This window comes from Oratosquilla oratoria, chromosome 30 (assembly GCF_046742065.1).
Source record: "Oratosquilla oratoria isolate Oo_2021 chromosome 30, ASM4674206v1, whole genome shotgun sequence".
In the NCBI taxonomy this organism is placed as follows: domain Eukaryota; kingdom Metazoa; phylum Arthropoda; class Malacostraca; order Stomatopoda; family Squillidae; genus Oratosquilla; species Oratosquilla oratoria.
Window position 1 is genome coordinate 38,899,010 of NC_134806.1, and position 15,690 is coordinate 38,914,699.

General features: G+C 39.4%; 1 protein-coding gene across 1 annotated transcript in view; it reads left to right on the top strand.

Moving 5' to 3' along the window:
* Positions 1-15,404, top strand: part of LOC143041083 (tudor and KH domain-containing protein homolog) — a 60,291-nt gene extending 44,887 nt beyond the window's left edge. Inside the window, exons 9-10 of the mRNA XM_076212765.1 lie at positions 4,049-4,199; positions 15,144-15,404. Of these exons, the coding sequence (XP_076068880.1) occupies positions 4,049-4,199; positions 15,144-15,230 (238 nt within the window). The 3' untranslated portion in view covers positions 15,231-15,404. The remainder of the gene's footprint in view (positions 1-4,048; positions 4,200-15,143) is intronic.
* Positions 15,405-15,690: the final 286 nt, after the last annotated feature.

A 15,690-nucleotide genomic window follows, 5' to 3' on the forward strand; every position in this document is an offset into this window, starting at 1 on the left:
GGTTAAAAGGGAGGTAGCTAAATCAAAAGGCAAGAATACTCCCACCCATTTCATTTCCACCCATCCACTCCCATCCACCACCTTTTCCTCCCTCTCAGCTTAGCTTCTCATAGATGACAGATCATCCTTGTATCCTGCCCACTGTCCTGAGTCAGAAGCAGTGCAGGAAGACACAGTCCATCCACAGCGAGGTTGCTTCACTGAATTGGCAACCTCCCCTCTCCATCCCCTTCAGGCTGTGTCAAAATATTATTCACACATAAACACTACCTAACCCCCCCAACTATCCCCCACCCCCTCTATTCCTTGCATCACACTATCATCTATACACAGCCATCCTACACTCACCGCTACCTCCTGTTTTATCCCTCCCTTGCTCAACAGACCCTTTCATCCCATCCATCCATCTCATCCTCAATAGTCCCCTCAAGTTCACTTCCTCCACCTCTGCCTTCCACATATCTTTTACTAATCTTTCTTCACTCATTCTTTCCATGTGTCCAAACCATCCCAGTACTCTTTCATCAGCCCTATCTGCCATCTCCTTTTCCACCCCAGCTCTCTTCCTCACCATGTTTCTCATTATATCCAACTTTGTAACCCTTACTACACTTCTCAGACATTTCATCTTAAACATAATAAATCTCTTCCTCTCTCCCTCTCATAAATTCCCTGTCTCTGCCCATCCAGTGTCATCAGCACAATAACCCCTTCATATAGTCTCTTCATTGCATCCATTCCCAAATGCCTATTTCTCATGACACTTGTTAATCCCCCAAAGCATTTACTTACTTCTCTCAGTCTACAATTTACTTCCACTTCCACCTCCCTTTCCTGCCACATGTGACCTCAATGGAAAAACAAGAGGACACGAAAAGAAACTAAAAAAGATAATTACAGCAGTGTCGTCCGCAAACAACAGCTGGCTCACCTCCCACTTTTCTCCATTTTCTTTAACCATCTCCAATCCCTGACTCACTACCCTAGCATTCACCTCTCGCACCACCCCATCCATGTATAAGTTGAACAGCCAGGGCGACATAACGCATCCTTGACGAAGTCCCACCTTTACTTCAAACCACTCACTCTCTCCATTTCCAATCCTAACACATGCTCTACTACTCACATAAAAACTCTTGACAGCTCCCAAAAGCTTTCCTCCTATCCCATAAATCTGCATAACCTCCCACAGTGCCTTTCTGTCTACCCTATCATAAGCCTTTTCCAGATCCATAAAAGCCCAAAAAACATCCTTCCCCTTTCCTATAGCTTTCTCAGAAGAGATATGAAAAAAAAAATAGCTTCCCACACAGTGATAGATACTTGGATCAAATTAGACAAAGAAACAGTGTGTGCAAACACTATTCAAGATTTAAAAAAAAAAGATTGATGCTGAGAGATACAAAGATGGGTCACCACGAGCATAGCTCCCTTCCCGTATAATACAACTAGGTAAATACCTAAAACTATTCACTTCCTTCATCCTCTCACTTTCAACTCTCTGTCATCCTCTCCCCTTGTACATTTCATCATCTTTTACCCAAATTCACCTTCAATAAAAATGTTCACACCTTTTTGCTACTACCATAATTGTTAAAAAAAAAAATAGTACCTTTTTGCTACTACCATAATTGTTAAAAAAAAAAATAGTTGCAAAAATATGTGAAAAAAATTGTAATAGATGAATGAAGGATTGAGACAATAAAGGAAACCTAGTTGACTGTCAACTTCAATTTAGGAAAGGAAAGTCTTGTGTAACAACCTCCATGTCTCTCTCTGTCACTCTCTGTCTCTTTCTCTCTCTCACTCTCTCTTACCATCTCTCAATCTCTCCCTCCCTCTCCCTCTCTCCCTTGCTGCCCCCCTCTCTTTTTCTCCTTCTCTCTCCCTCGCTCTCTCTCTCTCTCTGTCTGTCTCCCTCTCCGCCCCCCAAAATCTCTATCAACTTTAACTGTATTTCCTCCACTTTTTCATAGAAGCAAAGCTGACAAACAGATGACTGCACCTCTCCTACTGTCCTACATGAATACAATACAGACAACAGTCTAATATATGTTACCATAGAGATCTATGTCAGAAAGTAATGAATTGTCAGTTACTATAATGCTGTAGATTTCCAGTGTGTGAAGCTCAAAATAGTAGTTGTTATTTAATGGAAATTTATTATCAGGTAGTAAGTATTGATAGTAATCAGTTTTGGTAGCTTTCATTTTAGTATAGGTGAATAAGCAAGGTGCATATTCATTTGCTGTTGTTCTTTCAATCATGTACGTCCACCCTTCAGAAGACACACAACAGCTGTTCCTTCACTGCCCAACATTAACAATACAGATAGCTGTATAAAATTTCTTGAATGACGCGTGGGCCATTCTGAGGGCTGTCCCCAAATACCTTGGAACTGATCATAGTCATCTTGCAAGAGAGAACTGAGTGGTGAACTTTAATGGTTTAGGCAGAATGTTGACACAATGAGGAGTCATTATTTATGATAGTAATAATTGTTACTTTGAATTTTTCTCTATCAAGGTACCAAGGGTTTTTTTTTCTCTCCTTATAAAGGAGGTAGTTAGTCAAGGCATACACCACTCCCACCCATTCCACTCCCATCCACCACCCATTGTTTCTTTTTCATCTTAGCTTCTCATGAATGAATGGTCATCCCTGTCTCCTAGTATGTCAAACTCAAAGTTTCTTCCAAAGAAGAAACTTTGAGTTTCGTACATACAGTGAGACCTCTCATTAACGGACGTTAATTAGCTGTGTTTGCAGTGTTTTCGCTGTGTTTTCAGTGTTTTTGGTGCTGTTGTGTAGTGCGTGCAATCCCTATGCCACCCAAAAACCACTCCAAAACACAGCGAAAACACCACAAACAAAGCTAATTAATGTCCATTAATGAGAGGTCTCACTGTACATACATACTTTGTGTTTCACTTGCTGGAAACCTGCAACCTCACATTGGCTGGCAGCAGTCCTTGGACCCTTCCGTAGATTTTTGGGAAAGAATATTGGACTGTTCTTTGTGTTGTATTAGTGTGTGGGCATTTCTGTATCATTGCCTTATAGTAGTAGGAAGAGGAGAAAAGCAGGCAGAATGCTCTCCATGTATGAAAAGATAAAGGAAATACAGTCATAGTTGACAGAGAGATCCTGAACCCAATGCCAGATTGTGTCAGCTCCTGAATACAGTATCTCTTTACTGAGGTGACGGCTTTTGAAGATAAGTGGCATGGGGTGGGGGGGCAGTTCTCTCTAGACACCTGTCTACAGGACCACCACTGGAAGGTACCCATTAATTATCCCATCATTAATAAGTTTCCAAGGTGTAATTCTTCATCTATACACAGCCATTCTCCTCTCATCCCTGTCTCCCTTCCTTGCTTAACAGACATTCTCCTCTTGGTCAAAGGGGCTTTGAGCAAAGAAGAGAGAAGGCAGGAGGTATGGGTGAGTGGAGAATGACTGTGTATAGATGATACTTTGATGTAAGGAAGGGATTGTGGGGGAGTGGGGAGTAGGGAGTGGTTGCATGTGGATATTTTGGTACAACCTGAAGAGATTTCTCCTTGTCTTCTCTCTCTTTGTGTGTTGGGGATGGAATGGGTGGGAGTGGTTTTTATGCCTTTGTTTTTTGGCTACCTCCCTTGTAAGGGGGAAGGAGCCTTTGGTATATGGTGGTATATGGTATGGTTCTCTATTTTCAGCATGAGGGGATGGAGAGGGGTAGGGTCACTGATTAAGTGAAGCCACCTTGATGTGAATGTGCTGTGTCATGATGTATTGCTTCTGACCCAGGGTATTGGGCGGGTGACAGGGATGACCCTTCATCCATGAGGAGCTAAGATTAGAGGAAGGCAAAGGTGGTGGATGGGAGCAGGTGCATGCCTTTTGACTTGGCTACCTCCCTTATAAAGGTGGAAAAGCCCTTGGTATATAGATAAGATTGTTCTGATTATGTTTTTGAAAAAGTTGTAATCCTTTCCCATTGTTGTCAGGAACATGCAATTCTAATGTATTAAATATATATATTATTTCATTATATGCTTATCAGGAGTGCAACCAGTGATGAGGCAGTTGATCTCTTTGAAGAGCTGAGCTATGTTGCTCTGTGGAAGATTGTAATGGTCAAAGTTGTCAGCTATGAACAGAGAGATGGAAGGACATTTCCCTATGTGCAGGTTATTGACACCAATGGTCCAAATGTGAGTAGTCCAAAAAAGGAAGTCATTTAGTAGTTGATAAAGAGTGAGGTCACTTAATTTCATTATATTGATTCTTTCATTGTGTAGTTGTTGAATGTGGAGGAGGTTAGGGATTGATTGATTGTGGCATTGGGAGAAGCTAAGAAAATGACTGTGATGGGAGAGGAAAAGGGAAGAGATATAGAAAAGATGAGGCATAAGGATCTTTGAAAATAGAAAACTGGTAAGGAACCTGGGTTGGATGGGTGTCATGTGGAGTATCTGAAAAGGGGACATACAGTTTTAGTGGATTGGCTAGTGAGGTTGTATAATATGTGTCTAAGGGAGGGGAGGGTGCAGGAGGATTGGGGAAGTGCTTGTTTTGTTCTGTATTGCAAAGGAAAATGGGACAAATGTTAATGTAGGAGTTTTAGAGGGAAATTTTTTGAGTGGAATGGATGTATTTACCTAGTTGTATTTTATGGGAAGGGAAGCTATGTTCGTAGTGACCCGTTTTTGTATCTCGCAAGATCAAGTTTGTTCTTAAATTTTTGTATTGTGTTTGCACACACTATTTTTTTGTCCAATTTGTTCCATATAACTATCACTCTGTGTGGGAAACTGTTCTTTTTCAGGCCTCTTCTGTAGTTGTCCTTTTTGAGTTTCATTGCATGTCCTCTTGTTTTTCCTCTGTCCCACTTTAATAAGTCCTCCCTATCAAGGCATTCTTTTCCTTTCATAATGTGGAATGGAATGGGTGGGAGTGAGTGCATGCCTTGACTGGCCACCACCTTTTGTAAGTGGGAGAGAAGCCCATGATAATTAAATAGATAGAATTTGCTGGGTGAAGTTGAAAAGGTATATGGTAGGGTTTTGATTTAAAGAGAGTAGGAGAGGAGGGCTTTTGGGAGCTGTCAAGGGTTTTTATGAGAGTGGTAGAGCTTGTGTCAGGATTGGAAATGGAGAGAGTGAGTGGTTCGAGGTAAAGGTGGGACTTCATCAGGGATGCGTTATGTCGCCCTGGCTGTTCAACTTATACATGGATGGGGTAGTGCGAGAGGTAAATGCAAGGGTAGTGGGTCGGGGATTGGAGATGGTTAGAGAAAATGGAGAAAAGTGGGAGGTGAGCCAGCTGTTGTTTACGGACGACACTGCGCTTGTGGCAGGATCGGAGGAGGGATTGAGGAAGTTGGTGACAGAGTTTGGGAGGGTATGTGATAGAAGAAAGCTAAAGATAAATGTGGGTAAAAGTAAGGTGATGAAATGTACAAGGGGTGAAAGTGGCAGTAAACTGGAAGTAAGTATTAAGGGAGAGCGACTGGAGGAAGTGGATAGTGTTAGATACTTGGGTGCAAATGTGGCAGGAAAAGGTTGAGTGAAGGTGGAGGTAGAATGTAGATTGAGAGAAGCGAGTAAATGCCTTGGTGGATTAAAGAGTGTAATGAGGAATAGACATTTGGGAATGGATGCTAAGAGGAGACTGTATGAAGGAGTGATTGTGCCAACAGCACTGTATGGGGCAGAAACATGGAACATAAGAGAGGAAGAGAGAAGGAGTTTGAATGTGTTTGAGATGAGGTGTTTGAGAAGTATGATGGGGGTTACTATCCTGGATAGAGTGAGAAATGAGGAGGTGAGGAGGAGAACAGGGGTAGAAAGGGAGTTGGGAGATAGGGTTGATGAAAGAATATTAGGATGGTTTGGACACATGGAAAGAATGAGTGAAGAAAGACTAGTAAAAGAGGTATGGAAGGCAGATGTGGAGGGAGTGAACATGAGGGGACGTCCGAGGATGAGGTGGATGGATGGGGTGAAGGGGGCTTTGGGGAAGAGGAGAATGGTTGTATATGGATGATGTTGTGATGCATGAGATGGAATGGGCGGGGGGATGGGGGGGTGAGGTAGTATGTGTGAGCAAATTTTGACACAGCCCAAAAGGATTTCTCCCCGTCTTCTCCTTTTATGCAATGGGGGGACGGAGAGGGGGGGTCGCCGATTTAATGAAGCGGTCTTGCTGTGGATGTACTGTGTCTTGCAACACTGCTTCTGACCCAGGGCAGTGGACAAGGTGCAGGGATGACCCGTCATCTAGGAGGTGCTAAGATAAGAGGGAGGGTGGAGGGGTGTGGAGTGTATTCAGGGATGGAATGGGTGGGAATGATTTTATGCCTTTTCCTTTTTGGCTACCCCCCTTGAAAGGGGGAAAAAGCCTTGGTATATGTATGATATGTAGGAGAGGAACAGAGGGAATAATTGGTGAAGAGTAGTGTGGGTTTAAGAAAGGTAGAGGGTGTGTGAATAAAATTTTTATGTTAAGGCAAATTTGCAAGTTTTTAGCAAAAGTAAAGATGTTTTGGAGAAGGCTTATGACAGGGTAGGCAAGAAGGCACTGTGGGAGGTATTGCAGATGTATTGGATTGGGGTAAAGCTGTTTAGGACTCTTGACTAAGAGTTTTACAGGAGTATTAATGTTTGTGTTAAGATTAGGAATGGGGAGAGCAAATATTGGGCTGTGTCAGGGCTGTGTTATGGTGCCATGGCTGTTCATTGTGTACATGGATGGGGTGGAATGGGCAGGGGATTGGAGATGGGTAGATGTAATGGAGGGGAGTGGAGGTGAGCTAGTTGTTTGCAGTTTATACTGCACTTGTGGTGGGGTCAGAGGACTAAGGCAATTCATAACAGAGCTTGGGAAGGTATGCAATATGAGAAAGTTGAGGGTAAAATGTGGGTAAAAGTAAGGTGATGAGATGTATAAGAGAAGAGAGTGGGAGCAAGTTGGAAGTAAGTCTTAGAGGAGATAGACTAAAGGAAATGAACAGTTAAGTATTTGGGGATTAAGTGGCAGGAAATGAAGGAGTGGGAATAGAGGTAAACTGTAGAATTAGGGAAGCAAGTAAATGTCTTGGGGGATTGAAAGGTGTTATGAGAAATAGTCATCTAGGAATGGGTGCAAAGAAAAAATTATATACCTAGTCTTACCTATTTGTGTTAACGGGAAGGGAGCTATGCTCGTAGTGACCCGTCTTTGTATCTTTCAGCATCAAGTGTTTTCTCAAAATCTTGAATACTATTTGCATACACTGTTTCTTTATCTAAGTTATTCCAAATATCCAGCACTCTGTATGGAAAGCTATTCTTCTACTGATCTCTTCTATAGTTATCCTTTTTGAGTTTCTTTTCGTGACCTCTTGTTTTTCCATTGTCATTTTTAGTAAATCATTCCTATCAAGGATTTCCATTCCTTTCATGATTCTAAATATAGTCAGTAGATCACCTCTTTCTCTCCTCTGCTCCAGTGTTGGTAGTTCCAATTTGGATAATCTTTGTTCGTATGTTAATTTAGAAAGAGCTGGTGCCAACTTTGTCATTGCTCTCTGTATTCTTTCTAGTTTCCTTATATTCTTTTTAGTACTGGGTGTCCATAGTGTCGCTGCATATTCCAGTTTTGATCTAATCAATGTAACTAATATTTTTTTAATCATTTCTTCATCCAAGTAATGAAATGCCACTTTCATTGACCTTAACCCCTACCATACGGTGCCACACACGTAGGCGTCATGAGGAGCAAGTGGATTCGCGACACTGCCATATTGGCGTCTTGATTATATTTATTGTAGTCGCCCCTGAGTTTTAACATTCTCCCTAATATGCCCTTAATCACATTCTCTATGGTTTTCAAAATTCACGGGTGAAAGAGAGAATGATCGATATAAGCGGTGACTATATTTTATGATGCGAGTATTATTACGACACGTCGTACGGCTGGCATTGGCTGCTGCCCGCGAGATTTAAGTCCCGGAGTGAAGTGGTTAATAAGTTGAAGGTTTCTCCGACTATTTTGTTTATATGTTTATTCGGTGTCATGTCTTTGCTGATTATTACTCCAAGGTCCCTTTCCGAGTGCACTTTCTTGATTTCTTCTTTTCCAATTTTATCATTTTTTGAAATTCTGTTTTTACTTTTTCCAAACTCCATTATGCTACACTTCTTAATATTGAAGTTCACTTCCCACTTTTGAGTCTATTTCCAAATTTTGTCCAGGTCTGATTGTAATGAATCACAGTCCTCTTCTGTTCTTACTTTCTTCAATATTTTTGCATCATCTGCGAAGAAATTCATATAACCTTCAACTCCTTCATCCACGTCATTTATGTACAGTATATGGCAAACATGATTGGAGCCAGCACCAACCCTTGTGGAATACTGTTTATCATTTCTTCCCATTTTGAATATTTGTCTCTAATTACTACCCTCATTTTTCTCCCAGTCAGGAAGTCTTCCATCCATTCTAATAGTTTACCTGTGATCCCACGTATTGATTCTAATTTTCTTATTAATTTTTTGTGTGGTACTTTGTCAAATGCCTTTTGTAGGTCTAGATAGGCACAGTCTACCCATCCATCCCTCTCTTCTATTATATCTATTAGTCTCAAGTAGAAGCAGATCAGGTTTTTTGTACATGATCTTCCTTGTCTAAATCCAAATTGGTTTGGGTTTAGTATAGATTTTTCTTCCAGGTGTTTAACCCATCTACTTTTGATCACTTTTTTAACTTATTTTAGCTACTGTGCTTGTTATATATTGGTATAGTGTTTGCATTTTTCCAGTCTTGTGGTACCTTTCCTTGTTTGAGCGAGCATTTAATTATAGCGTGTATTCTATCTATTAATTCTTCTATGCATTCTTTCAGTATCCAATTTGCAATTTCATCTGGACCATGCAATTTTCTGACATCAAGGTTTTTTTTTTGTCGCTAATTTCCTTCGTTGTAACAGTTATTTTCTTCATTGGGGGGATTTCTGTCTCTCTATTCCCTCACAGTTTGGTGTGTTCTCAATTGTGAATACCAATTTGAAGTGGTTGCTCATAACTTCTCCCATTTCTTTTTCTTCTGTATATTCATAACTTCCTTGGCACAGCTTTTCAATTTCTTGCTTGTTTTTTAGTTTACCGTTCACATATCTGTAAAATAGTTTCGGTTGTTCCTTGCATTTTTCTATTATTTCCTATTCATAATTTCTCTTTTCTTCTCTGTGTATTTTTACATAATCATTTCTTAGTTTGATGTATGTTTGCCATTTGCTCTTTCTTTTCTTTTTCTTTCTTTTTCTTTTTTCTATTTTTTCCATTTTTTTTATGCGTTGTCTCTTTTATCCTTAGCTTTGCTACATTTTTTGTTGTACCAGTTCTTTATGTGTTCTTTCTTGCTCACACCCTTATTATAAATTTCCTTTAATATATTCCATTTCTCTTCCGTCCTTGTTTCTTCATTTAGCAATTCCCAGTTCGCATTTTGAAAGAATTTTTTTAAGTTTCTCAAAATTCATTTTGTTGTACATTGGTCTTCCTATTCTATGCTTCGCCTTTCTTCTTAGGTCTTTTTGCTCTTTTAGTTTGAATTCTATTAGTACATGGTCACTCTTTCCTATTGGTATTTTGTAATCTATTCTGTCTACAATTTCAGGTTCTGACGTAAGTATTAAATCCAGTCTCAAAGGTTCCTCATTGTTTCTGTATCTGGTATTTTCCTTTATCCACTGAGTCATTGTGTATTCAATGGTCATATCGAGTAGTATGCTGCCCCATATATCCTCTCCACCCCTCACTGTCATTTCTTCCCAACATATTTCTTTTGAGTTAAAGTCACCCATAATTATTGTATTTCTTTCTTTCAGTATATCAGTTAGTTCATGTTTAGTATTTTCCAACAATTTGGAATGATTGTGTTCTGTCCAGGACTGTGTTTTAGGAGGCACATACACTACTACAAATTTTCTACTTTTCATGTGGTTGTTTTCTATTTTTATCAAAATTGATTCTTCATTGTTTTTTCCTTCTGTTAACTTTGTCAAATTTAAGTCTTTCTTGGTCAGAAATAGTACTCCCCCTCCTTGTTTTTCCTTTCTATTCTTCATCCAGCAGTTGTATAGTCCTTGTCCCACAATGTTAGGTGGTAGATTACCTTTTAGTTTGGTTTCTACTATTCCCATTATGTCCGGGTTTTTTTATACCAGGTAATCATTTAGTTCATTCAGTCCTGAGATCATTCCATCTATGTTGGTATAGGCTAGTTTTAATTTTTTTCCTCGTCTTTTTCTGTCTGCTTTGTTTCCTTTTTTGTGATATACCATTTTCTCAGCCTCAGGTCCACCACTTTCCAAAAAAAAGTCATTCTTTTCAGCCTCAGTTTTTTTATTTTTTTTCCTTCGCTTCATTTCTAAGGTTTTGTTTTTTCTTCACTCATTTCTTTCTTTATCCTTAAATTTTTGTATTTACCCTAGTTGTATTTTGAAGGAAGGGGAGCTATGCTCGTGGTGTCCCGCCTTTGTATCTCGCAGTGTCTAGTTTGCTTTTAAACTCATGAATGGTTTTTGCGCATACTATTTCATTATCCAGTTTGTTCCAAGTGTCCAATACTCTATGTGGAAAACTGTTTTTCTTCAGTTCTCTTCTATAGCTATGTTTTTTTTTTTCTTTCCATGCCCTCTTGTCCCAGTTTGGTAAGTCCTCTCTGTCAAGTATCTCTGTGCCTTTCATGATTCTGTAGATGGTCAGTAGGTCACCTCTCTCTCTTCTTTGCTCCAGCATCGGTAACTCCAGTTTAGCCAATCTCTCCTCATATGATAGGTTTGCAAGTGCAGGTGCCATTTTTGTTGCTGCTCTCTGGTTCTTTCTATTTTCTTTATATTCTTTTTGATACTGGGTGACAACAATGTCGCCGCATATTCTAGTCTAGGTCTTATTAATGTAAACAATATTCTTTTTATCATATCTTCGTCCAAGTATACAAATGCCACTTTTATTGATCTTAGCAAGTTGTATGCCTCCCTGACAATTTTGTTAATCTGTTTGTCATAGGACAAGTCGTTTGTGATAATTACCCCCAAATCTTTTTCAGATCCTACCTTCTTTACTTCCTTGGTTCCAATTGTATATTTTCCTGATATTCTGTTTTGCTTTTTCCAAACTCCATTATGCTACACTTCTTAGTACTAAAGTCCACTTCCCATTTCTGACTCCAGTTCCATACCTTGTTCAGGTCTTCCTGCAGTGCTTCACAGTCCTTATCAGTTTTCTACTTTCCTTAACAGATTGGCGTTGTCTGCAAAGAAGCTCATATAACAATTCACGTCCTCGTTCATGTCATTCATATAGATAGCAAACATTATTGGTGCCAGTACAGATCCTTGCGGTACTCCCACTGATCACCTCTTTCCAGTCTGAATATTTTTCTCTGAGCACTACTCTCATCTTCTACCCGTTAGGAAGTCCTCCATTCCATTTTAGTAGGTTCCCTTGTATTCCTCCAATGTGTTCCAGTTTTTTTTTAGTAATTTTCTTTGTGGTACTTTGTCAAAGGCTTTTTGCAAGTCTAGGAATGCACAATCAGCCCATCCATTTCTTTCTTGCACTATGTCTATTAGCCTTGAGGAGAAGCATATTAAGTTGTGGTGCATGATCTTCCTTGCCTGAACCCAAATTGTCTTGGGTTTAATATGATTATTTTCTCACAAATTTTGGCTATAGTGCTTGTTAGTGATACTGGCCTATAGTTTGGTGGGTTCTTCCTTGTTTCCTCCTTTATATATTGGTACAATCTTATCATTTTTCCAGTCATTAGGTATCTTTCCTTCTTTGAGTGAGCTATTTATTATTATGTGTATTTTGTCCATTAATTCTTTCTTGCATTCCTTTTAGAATCCCAATTTGCAATACCATCCGGGCCATGTGATTTTCTTTGCTAGTTTTACTGTTTTGGAGAGTACTTCCTCTGCTATCATTTGTGACCTAACTTTTTAGTGGCCTATATTGCTTTTCTTTTGAGTATCTACCTATTCTATAATGTTTCCTTGATTTCTTTATCCAAGGTTTGAGCCTCCACTTGAATCTCCTTCAGAATCTCTTTAGTGATTTCCTTTTCCTCTCTTTCTCTCCGATACCTAGGAACATTATGCTCTTCTTTAATACCATAGATCACAATGCATCTTTTTTTGTCCACTGTATCACTAATTAAATTTCCTTTCTCTTAAATCACTTGGATTAACCATTTCCTTTGCATTCTCCTTAACTTGTTGTTCCACTATTTCTTTAAAAGATAATTTTTTACTTTCCTGTTCTACCTTCCACTGTTTATTTCTTGGAAGTCATTTTCTGTAATCTTTTCTTCCACTTTCTCAGTCACTGCCTGTATTTGATTATTCATCTCTTTCTTTAATGCCTCATTCCTATTCATATCTTCATTTTTCAATTTTATGTTTTCTTCCTTTATCCTATTCAGTTCCGTTTTCAATTTATCTATTTCCCTATTATTTTCTTTATATGGCTACCTCTTTATGTATAACTTTTGCATTCACTTTTCGGTTCAATTATTTCATCTAAACAACTCGTTTATTTCTCTATTTCTTATATAATATTTTTAAACCTGGGTTCTCTATCCCAGGAGGTGAGGAGGAGAACAGGGGTGAAAAAGGATTTGGGAGATAGGGTTGATGAAAGAGTATTAGGATGGTTTGGACATATGGAAAGAATGAGTGAAGAAAGACTAGTAAAAGAGGTATGGAAGGCAGATGTGGAAGGAGTGAACATGAGGGGACGTCCTAGGATGAGGTGGATGGATGGTGTGAAGAGGGGTTTAGGGAAGAGGGGAATGTCTGTTGGGGAAGGAAGGGAGTGGACGGAAGACAGAGGTGAGTGGTGAATGGTTGTATATGGATGATGTTGTGACTGCATGAGGCGGAATAGGCGGGGGGGTGGGGGGTGGGGTAGTTAGTATGTGTGAGTAAATTTTGACGCAGCCCGAAGGGATTTCTCCCCCGTCCTCGCCTTATATGCAAAGGGGGACGAGAGGGGGGGTCGCCGATTAAATGAAGCGGCCTTGCTGTGGATGTACTGTGTCTTGCGACACTGCTTCTGACCCAGGGCGGTGGGCAGGGTGCAGGGATGACCCGTCATCCAGGAGGTGCTCAGATGAGAGGGAGGGTGGGAGGAGTGTGGAGTGTATTTAGGGATGAAATGGGTGGGAGTGTTTTTATGCCTTTCCCTTTTTGGCTACCTCCCTTGGAAGGGGGAAAAAGCCATGGTATATGGTATGGGTTCTCTATCCATGTCTATCCCTCTATACATATTGCTATTGTCTCTATTGAACCCCGAGAAGACATTTCTTTCAAACCTTTGGTATGTCTTTGGGGTCTCATGCAGACATTTTTTTTTTTTTTTCCTTACTCCAAGTGGGGGACTCAGTGGTACTTACATCCAAACATCTCTTTGCAGTTTTCCTTTTCTCTAAATCCTTCGTTTATTTCATCCATTATTGGCACTGATCTTGCCAAAAGAATAGCTGTATGAAGATACAAAGACTACATTTTCGGTCACATTAACTACTGTATGGGATGGAGACTTGGAATTTAAGGGAGGCAGAAATGAGAAGTTTAAATGTGTTTGATATGAAGTGTTTGAGAAGTATGGAAGGGGTCACAAGCTTGGATAGAGTAAAAAAGGAGGTGAGGAGAGCAGTGTTGGACAGGGAGTTGGCTGATAGAGCAGATGAAAGAACTGAGTGTGAGAGAGACTTAGGGGTTCTAGTGTGTCCAGACCTTAAGTCCAGGAAACAGTGCATTAGCACCAGAAATAGAGGTAACAGAGCACTAGGTTTCATTACTAGGATGGTTATGAATAAGAGTTCAAAGGTAGTTATCAAACTCTATCTGGTGTTAGACCTTTCCTTTACTATACAGTACAGTTTTGGTCTCTGTCCTATAGAATGGATATCAATTCACTAGAATCAGTACAGAGGAGAATGAACAAAATGATACATGAGCTCAGAAATTTACCTTACAAGAACACTCATAGGCACCTTAATTTATACTCTAGAAAGACAGAGTGCAGGGTGACCTAATAGAGATGTTCAAGTGGATCAAGGGCTTTAAACAAGGGGGATACAGATGAGGTCACCATATTAAAACAGCAGGACAGGATTTGCGGTAATTTATCTAAATTGGAATAATTTAGAATTACAAAGGAAATAGGCAAGAACTGCTTTACCAATAGAGTGGTCATTAAATGGAATAGACTTAGTAACCTTGATGTAGTGAATGCTGAAACTATCAGTTATTTTAAGAAAAGGTTAGACAACTTTATGGATGGGAATGATGGTTTGGACACATGGAAAGAATGAGTGAATTAAGACAAACAAAAAAGTGTAAAAAGCTGAGGACATTTGAAGTAAGAGGAATTATTTTTTGAAGGATAGAGTTTAAGGATAAGAATGTATGCAATGTAATGTATTTAGAGTGAATGAGGAGGGGGATTGTCATACAATGAAGTGGTGGAATTAACTAGGTTTTAGGCTATGCTCTTGAAATGCTGTGTCTTGCTCTATTGCTTTTCACCTGTGGTGTTAAGAAGGGAAGGATGGTGAATGGGTATGGGAGGTGTATGCCTTTTGATATGTACATGTGTTTGTATTTAGGTCACTTGGCTTTGTTATCCAGAAAAAAATGAGATAAAAGAATGAGTGAAGAAAGATTAGTAAAAGAAGTGTGGAAGGCAGAGGTGGATGGAGTGAACATGTATGTATGGCTTTGTTATAGTATATATATATATATATATATATGCAAAGTAGACCACTTAGAAAAAGAAACTAACGAAGCAGAGCGCTTTCGTATATTACATCTTCAGTGCAACAAGTGCAACAGATTTAATATACGAAAGCGCTCTGCTTCGTTAGTTTCTTTTTCTAAGTGGTCTACTTTGTATAAGTGAACACACGTATCCGTGTTCTTATTAGCATATATATATATGCAATAAAAACACTAGGAGCGTGTGTTCATATATATATATATATATATATTTTTTTTTTTTTTTGGGGGGGGGGGGGATAATTTTTTCTTTAGGCTCTATTTTGATCTTAGGGATGTAGTCTTGAATGTTTTCCCTAATCAATCATTATTACTGGATTTACAGGATATTGATATTGCTGAAGAACTTGTAGCACGAGGTGTTGCAGAATGGACCAATGAACAGACCCTCACAACTTCATCACGGAGGTAGTCTTGAGAAAGAAGAGCAGCAGTATGTACAGATAATTTGTATTTGATTAGATGTTTATCTGTACTTCAATGTGTTGTAGGAAATGTACTGAAGTGCCTGTGTATTTTGGTTAATGTACTTTAAATAATTTGGAATTATGTGATGTGTTGTGCACTAACATTTAATGTTAGAAAACATATACTTTGTGATGTTAGTCAAATATGTCTTTTAGGGTAAGAGGTATCACTTTCCACCCACTTTCAAATCTCTATACAGTATGTGAGGTATCTACATTATTGCTTCTTTCAATCAGTCAATCTGCTGTCCCACTTAGTTATTTCAAAAGACCCAAACTCCCTTGGATACCAGCCCAGCCCATAAGTCACATAGTAAAGAGATTGAGAGGTTAGGGTACTGTCTAGAGTGAGTGCTGTGTCTTCTTTGCAGTGGTTGCATTGTTGGTAGTTGATAATTGATGCCC